This window comes from Sparassis crispa, assembly GCF_003851025.1.
Source record: "Sparassis crispa DNA, contig_000009F, whole genome shotgun sequence".
NCBI lineage: Eukaryota > Fungi > Basidiomycota > Agaricomycetes > Polyporales > Sparassidaceae > Sparassis > Sparassis crispa.
In genome coordinates this window covers 1,706,081-1,727,297 of record NW_020939756.1, presented here as the reverse complement: position 1 = coordinate 1,727,297, position 21,217 = coordinate 1,706,081, and the positions used below count along the sequence as shown (strand labels likewise).

The window sequence follows — 21,217 nt, the reverse complement described above, 5'->3', positions numbered from 1 at the left end:
CATCGTGGTGATAGTTATGAGGTCCAGCATATCGGATCTAGATACAAACCACATACATTCGATTGACCTAACAGCCTACGCGTTTTTCTGATAATATTTGCCTGTTCGAGGAGGGCAGTGCGCACGAGCTTGGAGGGTGAGTCTTGCGGTGAAGACATTCACGTCTAGTGAAATTGGTTCCCAAAGTTTCACACAGCTCCAGGTAGGGCCGGTACCACGACTTCTTCCAGCATCAAATTGTCGAGAAGCGCTTCGTTAAATTAATTTGTCAACGCAAGAGACTCGAAGCAATTGCGTGCGAAGGAACCAACATACTCTTAGTCGTCATTCGAGGTTCGTGTCGCGGACTCATGGCTAGCTAGTGAGAGGTCAAGTCAGTAAGGCTGTCAGTACGATGGTAGGTATGGGTCCGACGTCACCGTTGGAAACAATAAGAGTTGGGGACCCGTTAAATTCGGACTTTAGACATCGCGTCGATGTTAATCGCATGAATGAGTACTACATACCATGCGAGGGCCTTTCGAGCGACGAGCTCGCCATTTGTGAGTCGCGACGAAGAGCAAGGACGGAACCGACGCTGACTCAGCGATCATCGAGTAAGGATGCACAAAGCGTGCTGCTGAATATCCACATCGTTGCTCTGTTTACACGATGTACAGAACACTTACTTGACTGTGGAGAGAACCCTGTTCGACCGTCTTGTTATCAATCAACACAACATCGATCAGAAGTTGTGCAGTCGTAGTGCAATCTTCAAGACCCATTTCCAGAAAGCCGCAACCAGATTCAGCCACCGTACATTCCGCTTTCGAGTGTTTAGAAAGTTATTGAGTATATCCCGAAACCGGAGCATAGAGCTCAAACGAACAGGTCGGGCGTGATTCCAATTACCAGTATAGGGTGTGTTCACCGTTCCCTATCGATTCCATAATACCTGAAGCCCTTTGTGCTAGTATTTTCAAATTTCAATCAGACCTGAGACACCTCGTATACACGCTGTGAAGTTGAATCAACATGCAACCGTCCTGCTCAAGCTTCGTGATGGGTCTGTCTTTTCGCATTTGGCTCTTCTAGATATGATTTGACAGCTAGAGTGTGAAACATAGACGACGATGGTTCGGAAGATCCAGAGTTTGCAGAAAGTAGCGACGACGAGTACGAAGCCGCCGAAGATGACGGGTCCGAGGAAGAGGAGTCTGAGTCTGAGGAAGATGAAACGACGAGTGGAAGGGCCGAAACGCTCTCACTGGGCGATTCTCTTGCCGAAGTGCGTATAGAAGGAGATTTTGAGTGTGTGCTTCCCATAATTCAGAATTGAGCGATTTATTCACCTGTTTCGCAGCCGTCTTGTCCAAAACATTCGCAAGGCTGGGGATGGGTCCAGTTCCGGCATGCTCGGCAAAGATTGGGACTTGAATATCGAGGAAAAAGAGGCCGAATTTCTCAGCGACTTACGTGCAGCATCTGGCGTAGGTCGTACCAAGAAAAAGGCGAGTGTCATTCTGTCGTCGTAGGACTCTCTGGCGAGTGGGCTGGACTACTGTGTGGAGTGCAAGTAGTCAGTGACCGGCGGCCATCGTCTTCTGGGATTGGCGAACACATTGGTTGTCCTTTCTGCCACAGTAGTACGCCTCACTTCGCTGGCCTACTGCGGTTTTTTTGGAAGAGCGTCCCGTACTGATCCTTATAAAAGCACGGGAGACATCCGGGGCCAGTGCTGTCTCAAGAAGTCCGCCTTCTCATCGGACAGGGGAATCAGGCATACGTGGACAACAACGTCCCCGAGACCATGCGCGTAATGCAGGAAGTCATCCGCATCGAGCCTCGCGCCTCATCTGCATGGTCCGTCCTCGCGCAGTGTTATGAAGACTTGAATGAGCCGCAGAAGGCGTTGCAACTGCGCATTATGGCGGCACACCTGACCCACGATGCGGATGAGTGGGATCAGCTGGCGAGGCAGTCGATGTTTGTATTTCTGTGCGCCGTTCGTGTTTCGCTGAAAGCTCATGTCTGTTGTCTTCGCTCAGGGCCCTTGGATACAACCAACAGGCGCTGTATTGCTTCGGAAAACTGTACAGCCTCGATCCAAGCAACGTCAACGCGCTTTGGGATCGGGCGACACTTGCAAAAGATATTGGAGAACTCAAAACGGTAGGGCTGTCACCATGCTAAGTAGCCAAATTCTGGTTCAAGTTTGAGTCAGGCACGCCAAACGCTTCTTGCGATATTGAAACGCTTACCGCACCATCTCGTCGTCCTGGACGAGCTCCGTCCCATCCTGATCGAGCTGTCCGACCTCGCTCTGTGCGCATCTCTCTTTGGGGATGCCTTCGCACATTATCAGGTTACAGTTCCAGCGGGTGTCGGATATGACGCCGAGCAGCAGCGAGAGGTTCCTGGCGGTGGATTTGGCCTGATGTATCTGCTTGTCCTCGCCGACTTGTACAACACGCTTGGGGAGTATGAGAAAGCCGTGGAGACTATCAGGGGTGGGTGTCGCTGGCTGCAGGGAAGGGGGCAGCAGAAATTTTGGGATGTTTGCGATGATGATCGCGAGTACGATACAACGGAGGGCATGAGGGGCGCAGAAGGCGAGCTTCAGCCAGGGATGTACCCACTGGACGTCAATGCGCGGCACAGGTTGGCTATCGCAAGGATCAAGATGGGCGAAGTGGATGAGGGAAAGGTCAGCTCTTCTTTCTACCACGGAGAGTGTTCACGTCTTCATCTTAATTCTCAGATGCATGCCAACATTGTACTATCGCAGGACGTCACTGAGTACGCCCCGCTGTTTGCCGAAATCGCTGATGCATATTTTGAGCGTGGGCTATATGTCGAGGCAGGTCACATTTATGAGACCCTTGGCGGAGATGCGGGGGTAAGTGGTTGATTCATCGTGATCTTTAGTCGGTGGTGCGATGCGAATGTCCTGCTTATGTGCACTGGATGGAACCATAGACGAGCAGTCTCTACGTACTTCTCCAAGCTGCGGCGTGCCGACGTATGATGGGCGATATCAAGGAAGCCGCCGAAGTATACGAGCATAGTGGGTTTTAATGTTCTCAAGAAAATGCTCATCTTCATACTGGAACTTTCACAGTCATTACCGCAGATCCGACACACAACGAAGCCAAGATGAAGCTCGCCGAAATCTATGAGATTCTCAACGAGCCGCGAAAAGCTCTCGACTTAGTGCTACAGGGTGAGCGTAACTTCTTGCCGAGGCCTTAGCGAAGAAGTTGACGACCTCTGCTAGTCATTGATTCCCGGAAAAAGCGACCGCGTCAAGAAGTCACAGAGGGTGGTGAAACAGACGATGCTTCTACTTCACTTTTCGAAGAGAAAGCCCGGGCCAAAGGGAAGAGTGCATCCGCTAAAGCCGCGAACAAACTCACTCCAGCGCAGCTGCGAGAGCTTGAGGCGGTGAATGAGCGTGAAGTCGTGCAGGGATTCCACAGGATTAAAGAGCTCTGGGCAGGCATGCTCGCAGGCGAGGAGGCGGCAGAGCGAGAGTGGTTGGTCGAGGCGGAAAAGCTGGTCGAGTCGTTTAGGGAAACAAGGAACTTATTTCTTACCACCAGGGTTGGTCTAGCATGTCCTTCCGCGGAGATCGTGCTTATTCCCTTGTGTGATCTAGCATTCAGGATTCAGGGGGATGTTCCCTAGAAGCTCCAGAAAGCAGACGGCAGAAGCGAGCGAAGAGAGTATGGCGTCTCGCCTGCAGCTCGAGCTCGGTAAGCTCTACGCCATGCGATCAAGCCTTTCACTGCAATTTGTTGAGCAGGGCGGGACTCTATTACGCGAAAATCTAGGGCGGAAGGTGTCGATACCTTCCGCACGATATCATTTGACGACTGGCTTCGGTTGTTCATGCACGTTGAGTATTATCACCTACAGCGTCTCCGCCGCTTTCTGATTGCGTCAACCATGTTCAGTATGCATTCTTGCTCACGAAACGAAATCAATACGACCAAGCAATCGAGGTTCTGCGCCATATCACTTATTCGAACGCGTACCAAAGTCGCGCTTCTCAGGACACGATACGACTTGCGCTGATAAGTGAGTTTTCCAATGCGGACCCGGCCTGCTTTGCCTGAACAAGTTATAATTCAGCTTGCGCCCTCCGTGCTGATAAACACATGACCGTGGTCGAGCAAGCACGGAAGCTCATCAACGGACACCAGTTCAATAATGAAGCTCTTCGTATACTAGTCGCTTCGCTAGGCGGCGGTTTGCATGCGACAGATGCCTTTCTGGCATCGACCTTGACCAAACATTTGCAGCGCGAACTCAAGCTCGCAGATGCAGCAGTGAAGAACAAGGATGTGCTCAAATGGAACAATACTCTGCATCGATATGGTCTGGGCAGTGCTTCCTCGAAAGTAGACGCAGATGACGTCGACGACGAAGATGACATTCCTGCTGAGATTTCTCCTGCAGACTCGGAGAAGAGCCGGCGTATGCCGACGAAAGACAATCCTATCGGCGTTGCGATTTACGGGCAGATCTGTCTTGCGGCAAAGAGCTACCAAAGTGCTCTCTGTACGTGTTATGTCTAGTTTGAATAATTTGGCGCGGCTGACTTGAAACCCGGTAGTCTATCTGTTGCATGCCTATGACTACTGCCCTGATGATCCTATGATTTGTCTTTGCGCGGCTATCGCTTCGCTCGGACGTGCAATGCAGCGTCAGTCGGACAACCGTCATCATCTGATCGCACAGGTTGGATTACTACACTTGCTAGCTGTTCGCTAATTAAGCGACGGGTTCAATAGGGGATGGCATTCCTTACTCGCTATCGTACGCTGCGTGGATGTGACGCCGTCGGAATGGACGAGGTGGAATTTAATTTCGGACGGGCGTTCCAGCAGTTAGGTATTAGCAGCACGGTCAGAACTCGTATGTGCCATGAAATGACGTCATCATCCGTACAGGACTGCATTCTCTCGCTGTCCGCCATTACGAACGAGTTTTGGAGATCGCAGAGGAGAGGCTAAAAATCGACGATCGGGTATGTAATGTATGCCTTGCCTTGTTGTTGGTCTCCCATCTTCTTCTCCAGGACTTCGGGCTCGCCCGAGAGGCTGCGTATAACCTGTCTCTGATTTTCGTAATCACGGGTGCGACAGCTCTGGCCCAAAATCTGTACCGTCGATGGTTGTCCATATGATCTAGTCCTGTAAGTTATTCATAGTGTTATTCCATTTGTATCACTAGTCGCCTCTGGCCTGGAGCATATTCGTATCCATTGCATTGCAAATTGAACCAGGTAGCCAAATGTATGCCCGTCGATCAAGAGGCTGGCGAAACCGTTGCAATTCGAACTTGTGCGCCACTTCTTCCAAGCAGCAGATAGCGCTTGTACCGTAACCCCACCTCCCTCCCACGCTGATCATATTCCATCTAACTTTGAGTACACGTTCGCTGAACATGTCTTTTCTTTCTATCCCAACTATCTCGAATTTGGTAAGATACTCTTCACTCTCGCAGGTAATACCTACACCTAACCACGTCCCGTCTGGATAGCCGACGTTGTGGGAAAGCGGTACGGGAGACTCAGCAGACCCGTCGCCCCTTCCGTCTGGTCTCTGTACTCCAGGGAAAAATCCGTGAACGATGTCTTGATTGCATCGCAGATCCCGTTCACGGATGATAGGTTCACTGTTGCTCAGGACAAATCCTTGCAAGTACAACTAGAACAGTTCAGCGATTCGAAGGCATCGAAGGTCAAGGCGAAGCCTTTGTCCCGCGTCGTCTACATCCCTGGTCCTTCCTCCAAGCTAGCACTTACACATATATACCTCCATGCAGATCCCTCTCATCAATGGCATTAACCTCAGACACATACAATCCCCACATGGGGTAAGCACAATTAACCAAACTATTATAAGCACAAACCCCTCAGCAGTTATAACGGATGGATAACAATACAATTAGCATAAATCCACTAAGCTTTCTAATACCACCACACCACCACCAGCACGCCATGGATCCGCACACAGAACCTCGAGCTCAATCTGAATCTGAATCCAAATTAGCGTCAAGCCTTGTCTGCCGCAAGCGATTTCCGGCGGCATTATTGTTGGGGTTCTTGCTCATGCCGAACAGCTAGGAGATTCGGATCATCAGCATGGTCACCGCAAAGAAAACAAGTATCACTCGGAGAGAACACCAGAACAGAGGAGAGGGGAATGGCAATGTAAGAGAATGAGCAAGGATGAGAAGGGAAGCAATGGGAAGAGAATATCAAAATATGCCTCGAACAAGGACCAATATGGCGAAGGTAGGAACAGGAAAAAGACGCAACACGCACATCTTTGAGCTCTTTCACGCTCAGCTTATGTAGCTTTACACCTGTCCCTTCACCGAGCGCCGCTTCCGCAAGACCTGCATAAATATCATCAGCACTAGCCAAGCATAAAACAATCATGCTACGCCACCTACCGACTTTTGTTTCCTGTAATTGCAGCATCCTACAAGATAAACGCACCACGTCAGCCTCCGGGACAAGTAAAACTGAGAGGTGAAGAACGTACCGCTCCTCAATGGTGTTACTCACGACGAGCCGTTTCACGAAGACCTCCTTCTCCTGTCCGAGCCGATGCACACGGTCGTACGCCTGGGACTCGGACGCATAGTTCCACGAGAGATCGAGGCTGCCAACATATCAGAAAGTGGGCCCTACAGCCTCTCATCAAAATAAAAACACCCACTTGATGATCCTGTTTGCTGAAACGAGGTTCAGGCCGACGCCGCCGCACTTGATACTGTGAGGTGTGACGTGAATTTTGTAGTAGGGCCGCATGGAGAGCAGCGGACGCACCTGATGAGGATGACCCTGGGCCCACCAGACTTCCTGAATTGGGCGAGCACCATCTCCCGCGCCTCACGGCCCATTCTCCCGTCATAGCGCAGGCTCCGTATCCCATACCTCGCAAACAGCGTCTCGACAAGATCGAGCATCGACGTCCCTAGTCTAAGTTAAAAACAAAAAGCCAAAAGCAAGCACCGGACAGTACCAACATTGCGAAAACACTATCGTCTTGTCTCCGGTGGCTTCCCACTCCTGCAGGAGCTCGATGAGCGCGAGCATCTTCGTGCTCGGCTCCATGTTGTTGTCTCCGCGGTTCCACGTTGCGAGCAGGTCACCCGACACCTTGCGCGGCGCGTCGTCGTCAGAGTCCCAATCGCGCGACCTCCCCTTCCCCTTCCCCTTATCCGTGCGCGTCTCCTTCTTCACCTTTGCAGCAGGCGCGCCCTACACATATATCAGCACCCTTCCTCACTCCAGGCAGACACAAGGACAAACGCACCTCAGCATCGCTGTCGTCACTCACGACCCTCTTCCCCTTCCCCTTCCCCTTCCCTTTCTTGTTCCCCTCCCGTGCCAGCAGCTGCGAGATATCCGGCAAGTCCTCGTCCGAACTATCGCTCAGCTCGATGAGCTCCTCTACCTCGGACCTGCGCACGACACGTTTCGGCGGTCCGGGCGCCGCGCGGCGGCGGGCTTCCCGTGCGCGCTGCATCGCCATGCGCACTTCGTCCGCCGCGGGCTCGAACGCGGACGCTCTGAAGACGTGTGTCGGCCGCAGGTCGTTCATCTTCTTACAGGTGGGACCTGCAGGACATCGGTTACGCAAAGATTAGACGTATGTGAGAAGAACTTACATGGGCGGAGACCCTTAGCCGCGGCTGCTTCGAACTCCTTCTCGATGCGCAAGTTCGTCTGCTCGTCCCCGAGACCACTGCGGGTCAAGTTATCAGAAAAACGTTATCCAGCAGGAGCTTCGGATACATACAACTCGCCGTCATGCATGATAGGTGCGGTACCCAGCGCATCCAGACAATCTACCAACATAATTCTAAATAACTTTCGCAAAAAAACTGCAATAGCGTGGAAGACGCACCGTTGCAGATTTCATGGCCACATGCAAGCAGGCGACCACTGTCGTTCATGAACACTGACGGGCGTACGTCAGCCAGAACGAACGCTGCTACAATGCGGTTACTCACGGTCACCACAGACGGGACAAGTCGGCTCAGTCTCGTCGTCCTCGTCGCCGAAGTCGAACTGCGCTGCACGAGCACGCGCCATGAATCTTGCATAGCCCCGTTAGGGGGCATTTAACCAACTTCTATACTAGACACACCTTTTCTTGACCTAACAACGCCGTGTCATGCATAAGTCTTGGACTACAGACGCTGATGCGACGAGAGGACATACCTCCATGACCCACTGTGCACCCAAGAGCTTGTTCGCACGGGCGATTTCCTTGTCGGCATCGCTCCCAACAAGTAGCGTCGGGTCTTCAAAGCCTTCCGTGAGACTCTAAAAGTCCAACGAGGCGTCAACATCACGAACGGGGAACTGCCCAACGACCGAAGGGCATACCAGAATGAGGTGCGGGTGGCAGCACAACTGGCGCATGCGCAGAATCAGGACCTGTACACCGACCGTCACTCGTCGGATTCAACGGAACCTAACCATATAAGCAGACTCACAAGCACTGCAGTATGACTATACACAGGAGAGACAGACGAGTCAGTAGAAGAACAGCAAAGTGAGGGAGGACGCACTTCTTCACGATCGTGTTCTCCCGAATGAACCTATTGATCTGGATCTGCGCTCGCTTCTCGAAGCTGTCGTAAAGCTATATCGAGTCCGCCGCGCGCAGGACCGAAGAAACGTAAACGTTTATATCAGAACCACGACCAGCCGTAGAAGAACGCACCTCCCGCTCTTCCTCGGAGAATTCGAGCGTGACCAGCTCGATGTGTTTCTCAGGCAACTGGAGTAACGGACGTCCCTCCTACAATCCAGGTAGGGATAATGCAATGTCAAGACCAACGACCCAAATCAATAAATGAACTTTATACTAACCAGCTCGGCGTCCTTCGTCCGTCTGAGCAGGAGCGGCTTCAGCACCTCCTGGGCGCGAAGACCTAGCATGTACCTAGGTCATGCGGTGTACGGAGCTAGGAACGAACCGAGGCGACGTACCCGCAAGCGGCGCGTCCTCGAGCTGCACCTTCGCGATATACGCGTTAAAGTCTTCCCAATCACTGAAAATCGCGTCCTTAAGCAACATCTCCAATGCTAATTGCAGGAGGCGGCGACACGTACTTCCATGGACGAAAGCGCCCAAACCGAATGAGGCCATAAATGTCCGCACTTGAGATCCCAAGTCAGCTAATAACTCTCGCACCAGCGAGATCCGCGAGTGCTTACAGTGTATTCGTGACAGGCGTACCAGTGAGGCACCACCGGTATTTCGCGCGGAGCATAGCGACAGCCTTGCTCGAGCGTGTAGATCTATTCGAAGTCGGCTCAGACCTCTCGATACGTCCGCACGGGACGGGTGACGGACACTCACCTGTTCCGGATGAACTGCGCCTCGTCCAGGACGACGCGGAACCATTTCATGCGCGCCATCAGACCGCTTAGCACATCCAGTCAGCATCAGCAGCTCCCGCACATATCGCGACGCGTACCCGTTTGTGACGATCCAGTCCATCTCGTCTGAGCTCTCGACGTCCGACGGAACGGCAAAGTCCGAGTTCAGGGTGTGGTACGTCGTGATGACCACCTGCCATTTCTCAGCGTTATAGCAACAGAGAAGTGGTGGGGAACGCACGTCTTTCTCCGCGAGCTTTGGGAGGGACTTGATTTTCTCGCGTCCATGCTGGATGTGCACGGAGAACATCCCGTTCGTCTTCGACTCGATTTCCTCCTTCCACTGTGCGCGTCACGTAGTCAATATCACGTTCGGAACGCGCATTTGAAAGCGAACGTTACCTGGAGGAGCAGTGCGGCGGGGACGACGATGAGCGTCGAGCGGTGCGTGTCGCCCTCGCCGGGCTGGTTCATCGCCATCGTCGCAATCATTTGCACGGTCTTGCCTGTATCACGCGTTAATACCTAATATCACGTCGTCGAGACAAACGTACCTAGACCCATGTCGTCTCTGCGCAGAGCTAATATAAGAAGGTGAACAAAGGGAGGGGAGGAGACGTACGCTAGGATGCCGCCTTTATGCGGAGTATTGCGCTCTTGATCGAGCATCCTATTGAAACGGTGTTCTGCGCCGGAGAGCGGAGAGGTAGGGACCAATACTTACCAGTTCACGCCAATAGCCTGGTGCGGCAAGAGACGCACCTCGAGACCCGGGAGCAGGTCGCGAGCACTACCACGCAAATTTCAGCACACCAAAATCAATACATGCGCAACAGAAGCATACTCGTGCAGCCCGAGCTTCTCCATCGCAGCCTTGACGGTAATCCCATGCGACGCATTGTCGATCGTCCGCGTCACGAACTCTGCCATTCTGTGCGCACACACACCCGCATTTCAGTAATACCACTACAGGAAAATGCGTCACGCACCTCATATTCTGGTCCTGGCCGCCCATGTCGATGCGATGCACCGGCGCCTCCGCGTCGTACCGCAAGTGGAAACCATTGCCCGCGATCCCGCCGATAACCCCGCCGACTACGACCGGGGGAGCACCGCTGCCGCCGGAATGCGAAGGCTGGCTACCCCGCGGTTGCGTACCGAGGATTTGGGACAGCAGCTGGGCACCGGCTAGGGGCACAAAGAACATTCAGTATACAATTCCTGAGCAAAGGTGCATGTATGCTGCAGAATGAGCTAAAATACGACTCTCCCCGCTTCTAAGACCTCTTTTGCGGATCATCGTGGCCAGTCACAGCTGAGAAGAGACGACCCACCTGGTGTTACGCCGTCCATAGCAGACCCAGGAACGTTCTCCCGCTCTGTCCTACGCCTCTTCTGCGTACCCAGCAGCTCCGGGGGCGGTTCAATCGGTCTCTTAATGGGCGCTACTAGGGTCGACTGCGAGGGAACAGGCGGGACAGCCGCCGCAGGATCTGGAGAGAAAAAAGCAGGATTGTCTAGCGCGGCGAGTACCCTGGACTGCCGCTTTGCGCCAGGGGCTTTCGACGGCGACATTGTCTAAAAAGTTGTTAATGAATAGTACGAATATGTTGACGTCGTGAAAAGGTGCGTCGTCAACGTTGTGGTGTTAATAGGGAAGGAACCGCAGCGCGCGCCGTCGGGTGTCGCGCCTGTGGCTGCGACTACTAATAGGCGCCCACCCGCCACCTGGTTCCACGTCCACTCCGTTCCAGCCCACTTCAACACCCTCAAACAGAGCTCGAAGAAGCCTGTGTGGCCCGAAATTTTGCTGAAACGCGCAGCCGAAGCTACCTTGGATCCGTGGTTGCAAACAAGGTCATAACGCAATTTGCAGCGCGTCTCGGCGCGTCTCAGAGGCTGAGAGACGTCTTCCAGACTGCAGCGCGGCGGCGAGCGACGGGCTCGTACATGCTGGATCTAAGACTCGGAACCCGCTCGTGAGGTGCGTTTTGGGTACGTTGTCAGGCAAGATGTCACGTATGTTGTGGACGTATAGTTGTCAATATCCGAGGCGCATCTTCGACGTTCGGATCCTCTCTACGCGCATGGATCTCCACTTCGCCCGGTTTCCTGCTGAGCCTCAGGTGGGTGTACACAGTCGACTGTGTCCGGCAGTCCATCGATGTCTATACTCTCCATCCATTCGAAGTCGCATACAACCTTTGCCGTTATCTAGGTGTGCTATCCTCCCCTCCCCGCACCTGTTCTACTAACTCTCATCCACAGGTGCATGTATAAGGACAAGACGCTGTAATGAAGCGCGCAATGTCGCCTCTCGATGAGCGAGGCTCTACCTTGTTTGCTCTTAAGCCCGACTAGTCCCTGAGCTGATATTCGGATGTCCCGCACGTAGATACCACGTTTCACCCACCGTGAGCGAGGAACAAATGGGAAATCCAAATAGGAGATGAACTCGATGCTGTTGAGTAGACCGGGTTGCATCTCAGCACATCATCAACTGGACCTCTGCACCGCCAGCCTGGTGCGGGGATTCCTCCACTGATCTCAGCACGCGCAGGGTCTACCATCATTCACCTATCGTCAGGCTCGTCCAGTCCGGTATAATCAAGCATCAACCTCAACTCCAACACTCCTCAATCAACCTCCCCTCCCTCTCCATCGCGCCAACATACTCCCGCGCCTCCTCCTCACCCTTCCCCCCCTCCATCCTCACCACATCGCGCAGCGCACCCCGTACTCCCGCTGGCATCTTGTTCGACGACCTTCAAGGCCACTTAGCCCTCCTCCTCCTCAAGCGTGATTCAAACGAGGACGCACCCAGATATATACACCCACGCACCCCGGACGAGCAGCCCCCACACCCGCAGCGCGTCCTCCCTAATCAGGTCCTGCACATACGTACGCGCGACCCCTGGCGGCCCATCGCGCGAGCACGCAACGCGGTACGTGAGCTCCCCCTGCTGCGCGTGCGCCTCCAACTCGCGGTGGTAATGCTGGTCTTTCTTCGCCGAGCGGCAGCCGAAGTACAGCGTATTTTCTGCGCTCGTTAGCACATACGCCCGAGGTAAACTGGCAATGGACACACCCGTGGACCCCGCAAATACGCGCTCCTCGATCAGCGCGCGCATCGGCGCGACGCCCGTCCCGGGGCCGACGCATATGACGGGCGTCCGCGCGTCCTCGGGGAGCGCGAGCAGTCCCTTTTGTATCCCCACGCGCAGCGTATCGCCTATACCACCCACCAATTAGCACATTAAACCAACACTCGACCCGCAACGCACCGACCCGCAAGCGCGCGAGGTAGCTCGTGCACACGCCCCGCCGGGGCACCTTGAGCATCGTCCTGTAGTGCACGATCGCAACACACAGATGCACCTGGCGCGGATGCCGCTGCAAGCGCGGTAAGAAAGAGGTGCACGCAGCTGGACAGGGGAAGGGCGGGAGGAGCCACGCACCTTGACCGAGCTGGCGATGGAGAACTCGCGTGACCGGAGCGGCGGGAAGAGGTCGAACACGTATTCACGGGGCACGCGCGCCGAGCGGAACTCGTCCAGAACCTCGCGGATCGTCCTCCTCGGGCGCTGGCAGTACTCGTACATCTCGTCCTTACAGGGGAGAAATTAGCGGGCGTCTCGTTCGACAGGGGAGAGGTCAGCACTTACCGCGCCTTCCGCGCTTAGAAACTCCTCCAGCTTCTCGCGCTCGAGCTCGTCCGTGACAAAGTGTCGCAAGAGCGCGAAGAACGAGCGGCGTGGGACCGCGCCGATGTCGAGGTATCGCGTGAAGAGCGCGCGTAGCGTGGTCCTGTGGGGGAGGTGATCGGGGAGAGACTGGTCTGCGAGCATCTCAGTTATCACTGGTCAAAGGTAGGTCGGTGTACGGTACCTAGTAATGCATGTGTAATCGTGAACGGGTCGTCCGCTACGTTCGCAAAGCCAAGTGTTACAAGCACGGTGTCCACGTCCATTGCTGCAGCTTCCGGGTGTATGACAAGGACGTCCCCAGGCTCGTACCTGCTCGCCGTCTCGTCTCATTCAACAACAAACTCGACTAACGCAGTCGCACGCACCGCACATCCTCCTCGAAGTCAAACTCAAAGTGCCGCACGTCCTGGTACCAATCCTCCGCAGTGATTCGGCGGTTGCACGACATCGTCGCAGTGTTGTACCGCCGATCCAGCGCCAGCGGATCCTTGAGAGCACTGGAGCTCGGCCCGTCCGCGTCAGAGAGCGAGATGCGCGGCGGGGGTAGGCTGTCTGCTGGTGGGATCACCACGTCGGGCGGGAGGGGGTACATCGCGAGGAGCACGTCCTCGAGCTTCGCTATCCACGGCTCAAACGCGCCGTCGACCCTAAACACGCATTAGCCCGTGTAACACCAAAACTGCAATGCACGGCAAATTAAAGGTGATACTACAACGTACCCGAGCGGGTGCTGGTCATCCCCCTCGCCGCGCGCACATATCTCCGTCGCGCCCAGACTCTCGAGCCGGCGGGCCAGTAATTTCGCGGGCCAGCAGAACTTCTCATAGGCGGAGTCTCCCAGGCCGAACACCGCAAACGCGAGGTCTTCAAACAGGTCCTCCGGGAGGTCCGCGCGGAGGAGCATATTCCACAGCGGCGTCATCGCGCGTGGCTCCTTCCCTGTTCCCGTCGTCGACACGACAAACACCACGCGGTTCTCCGAGATAAGGTCCGACTGGGAACCACTGAGTATGATGTTGACATGTTGGTCGAATACCGCGAGGACGTACCGGGGCGTAGGCGTTCATGCTGTGCACTATCGCGTCCAGATGGATGCGCCTGCACTGTCTTGCGACGCGATCTGAAATTTCCTGCGCATTTCCCGTCTCCGTCGCATAGAGGATGGTGAGGCTGCGAGGGAGGCGGTCGTGTGGGGAAGATGACATCGGAGTCACGATCAGACTTGCTGGAGGGCGTATTATCTGATAACGCCCAGCGCTTAGATTACACTGACCGTGCTACCAGGTACAACCTCGACGTGTATTAGAAACAGGTCAAGCTCATGAGCGACATGCAGTATAGTAGTAGTACGGAGTAGACAGAAACGCAGCAAGTCCGATATCTCAGTCCTATGGAAAACCAGCAGGAAATACACGAGAGCAGAATCGATATCCATGTCATTGAAAGTCTCGCGGGCTGTCGAACGGCGAATGTGTCATCCTGGCCATTCCCACCGAATTGGTGGGAGTATTAGCCAACGCCACCAGCGACACCGAGCTGCCCTGCGACGACTTGGAGCGGATTGTCCCATGACGACTGGGCACCGGCGGAACAGACGGAGAGGCGGTTGCCGACCGCCGAGGGGGAGGAGGTGGCGGCGGCTTCTTCGCAGGCGCTGCCTTCACCGCAATCTCAGAGATCCTTCCCGGTGGGAGGTACGAGGTGCTGGTCTGCCACGTATCGGAATCGTCGTCGTCCTTCGACCGCCGGATTGGCATGAGGTGCTCCTCCTCATCGTCCTCCCCACCGCTGCTTGCACCGTCGTGATTGAACGCGCCGTACAGGGGACTACTGACCCCCGCATAGTTGTGGTCGCCAAAGAGATGTTCATCGTCCACATCGCTCGTAACAAATTCCTCCGTCCCGACATGCTCCGTCCCGCGTTTGGGATCGTCGCTGTCCAAGGAAAGCGTAGAGGGCGTGTTGGCGCCAAAGCGTGATATGACAGGTGGGCGCTGCGGTAATGGCGGTCTCGAAGACACAGAGAGCGAAGGCGGGTTGATCACTTCCGTGTACGTTCTGGGGAAGAGACCGCGCTTTCCGCCCAGCTCGCCCATCCACCAGCCGTCGAGCACCTCGTTAACGACAACGATCTGGTCCCCCGTGCGGAACGTCAGCTCGTCCGACGATCCCGCAGCGAAGTCATACAGCGCCACCGCAACCTTGCGTGGAGCCGCGTTCCATCGCGAGGATGCGTACATCGATTGACTCGCAGGCATACGGGTGACCCCCTTAGGAGACAGACTCGGTGTGGCAGGCGCGCTCTTGCTCTTGGCGTACATGCCTGTGGATCTCTTCACGTCAGCATAATCCTCGTCTCCAGGGTGATGGCCGACTCCAGCATCGTCATGTAGCGCAGCAAAGGCGTCCTTATCCTTGTCTTTCTTCCCAAGGGCCGTGACAGAGCTCATCGCACTGGATGCCCACCCTGCCACGCTCATCTTCCGCGGCGCCTTGTCGGCCTTCTCTTTCTCCTTCTCCTTGTCCGTCTTGTCTCTGTCCTTCTCGCTTGCCGCAGTCGCAGTGCTGTCTGAGCGCTTCCTAGACGCACGAGATTGCGCGCGAGACGGCGCCCTGCTGCTGGCCTGTGACTTTCGCCGACTCAGCGATCTCCTTATCCCCTTCGACGGCTCTTCTACGGACTCGTCCGACAACTCTGCGTGCTTTGAAAGGGACTTCATTGAACGTACAGAGTTAGAGCGATGCTCGTTCGGTGCAGAGCGGATGAACGAGTGCGTAGGACCCGCCTTCCCACGATGAGGTTCCATCTGCTGTAGTGTAGACCTTCGTGACTTGATGAGCCAGACGTCCCAAAGATAAAACCACCGCGACTTACTCGTCAACCCAGCCTGACTTCACATCCCGCAGGACTTCCACGCATTGTTCGGCGTAATTGATCTCGACGTCCAATAGTCCTGAGAGCTCCCGCAACAGAGAGACCTCGTTGTCTTGAATTGCGTGCATGCGCGCGCGCACATCCTCGGCAGTCTCTTCGCTATGTGACAAGCAACGATTGAGCCTAGTCCGACATCAGTGACGCGAAACCGGGGACGCACTAGCGCGACTGCGCTCTCGCACATTCATCCTCGGCTTCTATCCGCTCTTTCTCTTTCTCCTTTTTACTGTTCTTCACCTTATCTAGTTTTGTGATAGCTGCATCGTAGCTTAACCTATCATAGACAAATTAAAGCAGATACACGACGGGACGGGTTATATGCGCACCGTCTGCTCTCGAGCTTCTTTCGCACCACCTGATACTCCTTGATCTCGTCTTCGGCACGACGCAACGAAGCGATATAGTTCTCCTCGAACAGCATCGCGTACGTCTCCTGGAGCGTCGCCATCTTGCAGTGAGCACGACCCAAGTTAACCAAAGATGTCCCTACGATTGATGAGACAAGATGAATATACGGGGTACCCTCCAGATGACCAAAGAAGTACCGAAGGCAGAATCATCGCCAAACTCCTCCCCGTGCTGGATCATAACCACGCCTAGCGCGTCGATGGGCAGCATTTTCCCGGAGTCCTCGATGACCTCAGAAATCTTCTTCTTTCGGAGGGCTTCGTGACAATCCTCCGATGCGACATGGAGCCTGCCGTCATAGTTCACAAGGCGTGAACAATGTCATACACACCGGCAGCTGGTACTCACTTCCACAAGCCCTGCCTTCGCAGCTCGATATCGTGCTCAAGCTCACGAAATTCATCTGTGACGATGGTCCGGTCCCGCGACGAAATTACTTCGCCGGCCCACTGCGAAATGATCTCAGTTCCTGCATCGTCGCATCTTCCGAATGAACGCGACACACCTGGCGCAACTTTCCAAGCTTCTAACGCGTCAGTTAGGCATCACAAACATAGACTAACGAACTCACCTGCTTGCTCGCCATGTCCGCTGTCCGCTGCTCCTCGCACTGGTTACCAACAATAACGACGGTGACGCGAAGGTGGTGGTTCGACTCTGGAGCCCCACATGACGGTAACGGGAATTATTGGCCCAGGCAAGAGATGCGATCGGGAAGCTTATGCTTGCCATATTGGGAACTGACCGCGTCAAAGGCACGAGCCGAACACGCCGTCGAGATTCAGCTTTCCATGAGTATTTGCGAAACCTGACTTAAAGGCGCAGCATCCATTCTCTGACGAACCTCTCGAATTTCGGTCACCCCGGACATGAGGACGGCGCTACGGCTATGAATCTTTCTACCCACTCGTGCTCTCCTCGAGCTCTGCAGAAGCTGTACACGACACGGGTCTACTGTCCTTATACGTGAAGAACACAAGAAACTACATTCAACATTCGGACCCCCGGATACAGCTCAGAGAGCCGCAGCGCGGCTTCTCCGCGCGCGAATTGTTCCACAGTACAACCTCGAGAAATGATGTCAGCTTTGTAGACACTACAGGAGGTGCTGCAAGACGTCCGCACACATCCGCTCTGTATGCTTGATCACGGCGCAAGAGTTTTTCTTGTAGAACCGCATCTTTGACCTCCACGAGCCCTGACTCTCAACGGTTGCCTTCCCTGTTTTCATCTCCTCTAACCTCTTCTGAAACCACGCTTCGGCCCCCGATGTCCAGTACCCAACATCTAGGCCACAGCTCTTCCAGATGTCAGGTGAAGGCCACCAGGAGACATGAGTTACTTGGTTCCCGCCACCATTACCTGTATAGATATTAAGTAATAGCTTGTTTGGCATAGCGTTACTGCAGACTCCCCTGTCTCCACGTAGTACATGCCGTGTAAAATTTTGATTTCATCTTCCGTGAGTGTATCGTCAAGCGTGCCCGATTGTTCCCCAGCAGTGGGCCCGTAATAAGATGTCACCTCCTTTGACGGACCGAGCGGAACATCTCTGCGGTGTTCCAATGCCTCTCTGCTGAGTCGCCAGAGAATTCCTCCCGCTAGTGCAGCGGCGCGGGCCCGCGGCTGCGATAGCAGTTGGTCACGGCGGTGAACGTATATGTCGTACTCTTCCTGAGTGGCTTTGAAATCTTTCGAGCGGCGGGGCACGCTCGGACATAAGCCGGTGTCCCTCCACTGCACGCGGTCCATCGCCACGCTCATTAGAGTCTGGAAGGGAATTCCAATGCGTACGTATTCCGCGGCCAATTCCTCCAAGGATGGACCCCATTCGCATCGGACACACTGGATGACTGCCATCGCATCGCGGACGACAATTTGCCACGATCTTATCAACCGAGTTTTGACCGGCGTCAGCGCATATCCCCACGAGTTGTCTGCGAATTTGTAGCGCTGGACTCTGAACATAGGTTTGTGGATCTCCAGCACATATGCGGGATTTTTCTCGCAGAGATCCCATTGTTCCTCGGGCACCTGAGCATTCGCGAGAGATGAGACAAAATGGATGATGCCATGACCCATCTCTTCGACCTCGAACCTATACTGCTTCTCAGCGAGTGCACCCATGACATGCTTGGGTTCCAGGACTTTCTTTGTGACTTCCTCGTAGCGCGGATTGTTAATGAACCCGTACCGTGCATATAATAGACCTTCCAGCCAGTCATGCTTGACATTCCCTTCGTCCAAGGTGCCGAGAATTTGCTCCACTAATTCTTCCTTCACCTGAATGTCATTCTTCACCATTGTGTTTTCTAACTCGGTCTTCAAGTGCGCATTATCCACCGCGACTGCGTCTCCTTCACATTGGCCTAAGTTTTTAGTGCCGAAATGTGGCATGACAAACAAGGGCTGAGATAATGGAGGTTTCGAAGATACAGAGACCGCAGAAGGGTTTATCACTTCTGTGTACGTGGTGAGAAAGAGACCATGCTGTCCGTGTAGGTAAATATCGTGCTCAATTTAAACTCACAATACTTGTCCATGAAAATGGTCCTGTCTTGTGATGGACTCACTTCACCTGCTTCCTGCGAAATGTTCTCAGTTCTCAGTATATTGTCGTACCTGCGGAATGAACCTGACGCACTGTACGCAACTTTGCAAGCTTCTGGCGCGTCAGTACTCAGTAGGCATCGCAAACAACCGACTCACCTGCTCGCTCGTTACGTCCGCGGGTCCTGGTCCTGGTTCCCGGTTACCGACGATGTCGACAGCGACAAGAAGCGGGTGGTGCCAGCGGGGACAAGAAGCGGGCACTCCCAACTTTCTCTTATGGACTTATTTAGATTTTTGGGTCCGACAACCCCTATTTAAGGCCATAAGTGTTTAAATAAGTCGAATTTCAGACACTCAGGGAAGATGCCTTAGGCCCTTTTTGTCCTTATGTCCTTAAATAACGACCATAAGTCCATGTAAGTTATTTAAGTGTCCTTTTAAGGAAAAGTGGGGTTTCCCTGATGCCTGGTCCGATTCTGGGACCCTGCTTGGTGGTTGTTTGCCCAGTTGACTGGCATCAGGAAAAACCTCCCGGCGCCATTGTGAAGAATTCATAGGACCGTCCAATTGTAGAGAATGCGTATAAATTTGACGTTTTCCGGTGAATTGTAGGAAAGCGTGCTCATTCCTTTGGCTTCGACAATAATCACATTGAAAAAACTAATAATTACTACTGGAACATGTGAATTGTGTACGCTACTAGTTCACGACCGATGCACAAAGATGTCAATATAAATTGAAGTAGGTATGCCGATTTTTGAAGGGGTTCACGTAGAATGTAGAGCATTGGTCGAGGACGTTCTCACTCGTCCAGTGAGCAGGTACGGCACGCCTCCATTTTGGTAGGAGATGAACGCTGATTTGGATCAGTGACAGAGGCACAACAGAAGCGAGCCTTGCACCATCTTTGAGTGTCTGCTTTACCTTGTACATCTTGAGGTTTGCGTCAGGAGATGCCGTGAATTTCGAAAACCATTCCACGTAAGCAAGGTGGCGAGGTGGAGGACTGTTATGAGGAAAAAGTCCCAAGGCTGACGACGGCAGAGACAAAATTTTAAACGAATCTGTCCAACGCGCTTCGCTATGCGGAGCAAGAACCTCAGGTCAGAGACACAATCGTGCTAACAGAGTTCATTACATACGTACCTTGGAGGGTCGATCCCACTAAGTCTTCGAGTCGTGCGGCACGTACCTGGATGAGTGCAGTGTCGAAAGGGGCAGGGACTACGACATCCCCATCTTTATCGAAGATGCGGGGATGGGCATGGATAGAATCCAAAGTCTCCTTGCCGTGGACCTCTTCATTCCAGAATTTGATCTTGTGAAAGACTGGAACCGAGTGGAAGGGAAAACGGATCGTTGCTGCGCATTCTTCAATCTGCTGGATTGAGAGTGTGGGGTTGTTGTACTGAGCAATGAATCGGGCGAGAGCCGGGACGAAGAATGTCGCACCATAATGCGACGGTGAGGCGAGGAGTTCAAGGTCGACACCCTTGCGAGTGGGATGCCGAGTCATCTTCTGGTGAAGAGCGCAAGCCATGTCTGGCGGCTCCCAACGACGCTCGTATGCAACCGCGATGATATTTTCGGCTGACACGGCTTGGTGGGAACGCCAGATTATGTACTTTGCAAGGTGGATCACCTTTTCGCGCCGCTCTAGCCACTTCGTCATCTGCGGAATTCATCCTTACAATTTGTTGCACGATAGGCATCCTTGGCGAAATCGATGTGACGCCGCTCAGTGGATTCCGTGTTGTAGTTATCAGTAGTGCCGAAAAGCCTGATGCTACGGGCGTAGTGTTCGAGGAAATGAAACTTCGGAATGTTAAATTGATCACGTATTCCCAGATCCATGAAGATATACTTGTTGGCATGATACTCCACAAGCGACGCGTCCAGAGCCTGTAGGGTCTCCTCGGTGTGAACGGGATACTGTGCAAGGTATAGAAAATTCAGAATAGACCGCGTCGCACGAACTAGAGGCGCTGCTGACAGGTCTCTGGGCATAGGAATATCAACGACTAGACCAAGCAGGAAACGGCACATTTGCTTGTGTTCTGTCCCACTGACTCGTGAAAGACTTGTGATCCCTTTGTGGAAGATGCGGATATCGTGATTCGGAGGTAGACGTCGCACACGTGCATCAATCTCGGCCGCACCACATACATCAGTGAGTCATGACAGAAGGTGTCTTACCACTCCTTGGTACAGCTGGTGAAG

At 53.9% G+C, this 21,217-nt stretch overlaps 6 protein-coding genes across 6 annotated transcripts; 1 reads left to right on the top strand and 5 right to left on the bottom strand.

Moving 5' to 3' along the window:
• Positions 1 to 1,014: 1,014 nt before the first annotated feature.
• SCP_1005570 (TPR-like protein) lies at positions 1,015 to 5,170 on the top strand (the record flags this gene model as incomplete). The annotated part of the gene is made up of 18 exons (XM_027762421.1): positions 1,015 to 1,045; positions 1,107 to 1,290; positions 1,343 to 1,490; positions 1,694 to 1,965; positions 2,028 to 2,151; positions 2,204 to 2,686; positions 2,741 to 2,878; positions 2,959 to 3,046; positions 3,101 to 3,202; positions 3,257 to 3,582; positions 3,638 to 3,734; positions 3,785 to 3,876; positions 3,936 to 4,059; positions 4,114 to 4,542; positions 4,598 to 4,722; positions 4,776 to 4,875; positions 4,935 to 5,011; positions 5,063 to 5,170. The coding sequence occupies 18 exons, from the start codon at positions 1,015 to 1,017 to the stop codon at positions 5,168 to 5,170; spliced, it is 3,048 nt and encodes a 1,015-aa protein (XP_027618222.1).
• An 842-nt stretch (positions 5,171 to 6,012) lies between these two features.
• SCP_1005560 (SWI/SNF-related matrix-associated actin-dependent regulator of chromatin subfamily D member 1) lies at positions 6,013 to 10,969 on the bottom strand (the record flags this gene model as incomplete). Its single annotated transcript, XM_027762420.1, has 32 exons — positions 6,013 to 6,108; positions 6,314 to 6,387; positions 6,445 to 6,473; positions 6,537 to 6,656; positions 6,714 to 6,767; positions 6,824 to 6,971; positions 7,024 to 7,258; positions 7,314 to 7,618; positions 7,669 to 7,745; positions 7,800 to 7,848; positions 7,908 to 7,961; positions 8,014 to 8,099; positions 8,151 to 8,161; positions 8,225 to 8,329; positions 8,393 to 8,443; positions 8,503 to 8,518; positions 8,578 to 8,651; positions 8,733 to 8,810; positions 8,882 to 8,943; positions 9,002 to 9,063; positions 9,125 to 9,172; positions 9,230 to 9,313; positions 9,375 to 9,440; positions 9,493 to 9,587; positions 9,636 to 9,737; positions 9,797 to 9,900; positions 9,949 to 9,965; positions 10,017 to 10,064; positions 10,119 to 10,184; positions 10,239 to 10,325; positions 10,384 to 10,582; positions 10,729 to 10,969. 32 exons carry the CDS (start codon positions 10,967 to 10,969, stop codon positions 6,013 to 6,015), a joined length of 2,943 nt encoding a protein of 980 aa, XP_027618221.1.
• Positions 10,970 to 12,014: 1,045 nt separating this feature from the next.
• On the bottom strand, positions 12,015 to 14,306 carry SCP_1005550 (NADPH-dependent diflavin oxidoreductase 1; the record flags this gene model as incomplete). The annotated part of the gene is made up of 10 exons (XM_027762419.1): positions 12,015 to 12,159; positions 12,215 to 12,434; positions 12,483 to 12,626; positions 12,679 to 12,787; positions 12,853 to 13,002; positions 13,060 to 13,232; positions 13,283 to 13,410; positions 13,467 to 13,748; positions 13,821 to 14,095; positions 14,151 to 14,306. 10 exons carry the CDS (start codon positions 14,304 to 14,306, stop codon positions 12,015 to 12,017), a joined length of 1,782 nt encoding a protein of 593 aa, XP_027618220.1.
• Positions 14,307 to 14,537: 231 nt separating this feature from the next.
• Positions 14,538 to 17,030, bottom strand: SCP_1005540 (hypothetical protein; the record flags this gene model as incomplete). Its single annotated transcript, XM_027762418.1, has 8 exons — positions 14,538 to 15,924; positions 15,977 to 16,135; positions 16,197 to 16,310; positions 16,363 to 16,522; positions 16,582 to 16,733; positions 16,793 to 16,893; positions 16,950 to 16,967; positions 17,016 to 17,030. The coding sequence occupies 8 exons, from the start codon at positions 17,028 to 17,030 to the stop codon at positions 14,538 to 14,540; spliced, it is 2,106 nt and encodes a 701-aa protein (XP_027618219.1).
• Positions 17,031 to 17,782: 752 nt separating this feature from the next.
• SCP_1005530 (hypothetical protein) lies at positions 17,783 to 18,748 on the bottom strand (the record flags this gene model as incomplete). Its single annotated transcript, XM_027762417.1, has 1 exon — positions 17,783 to 18,748. One exon carries the CDS (start codon positions 18,746 to 18,748, stop codon positions 17,783 to 17,785), a length of 966 nt encoding a protein of 321 aa, XP_027618218.1.
• Positions 18,749 to 19,917: 1,169 nt separating this feature from the next.
• On the bottom strand, positions 19,918 to 20,669 carry SCP_1005520 (hypothetical protein; the record flags this gene model as incomplete). The annotated part of the gene is made up of 2 exons (XM_027762416.1): positions 19,918 to 20,078; positions 20,144 to 20,669. The coding sequence occupies 2 exons, from the start codon at positions 20,667 to 20,669 to the stop codon at positions 19,918 to 19,920; spliced, it is 687 nt and encodes a 228-aa protein (XP_027618217.1).
• Positions 20,670 to 21,217: the final 548 nt, after the last annotated feature.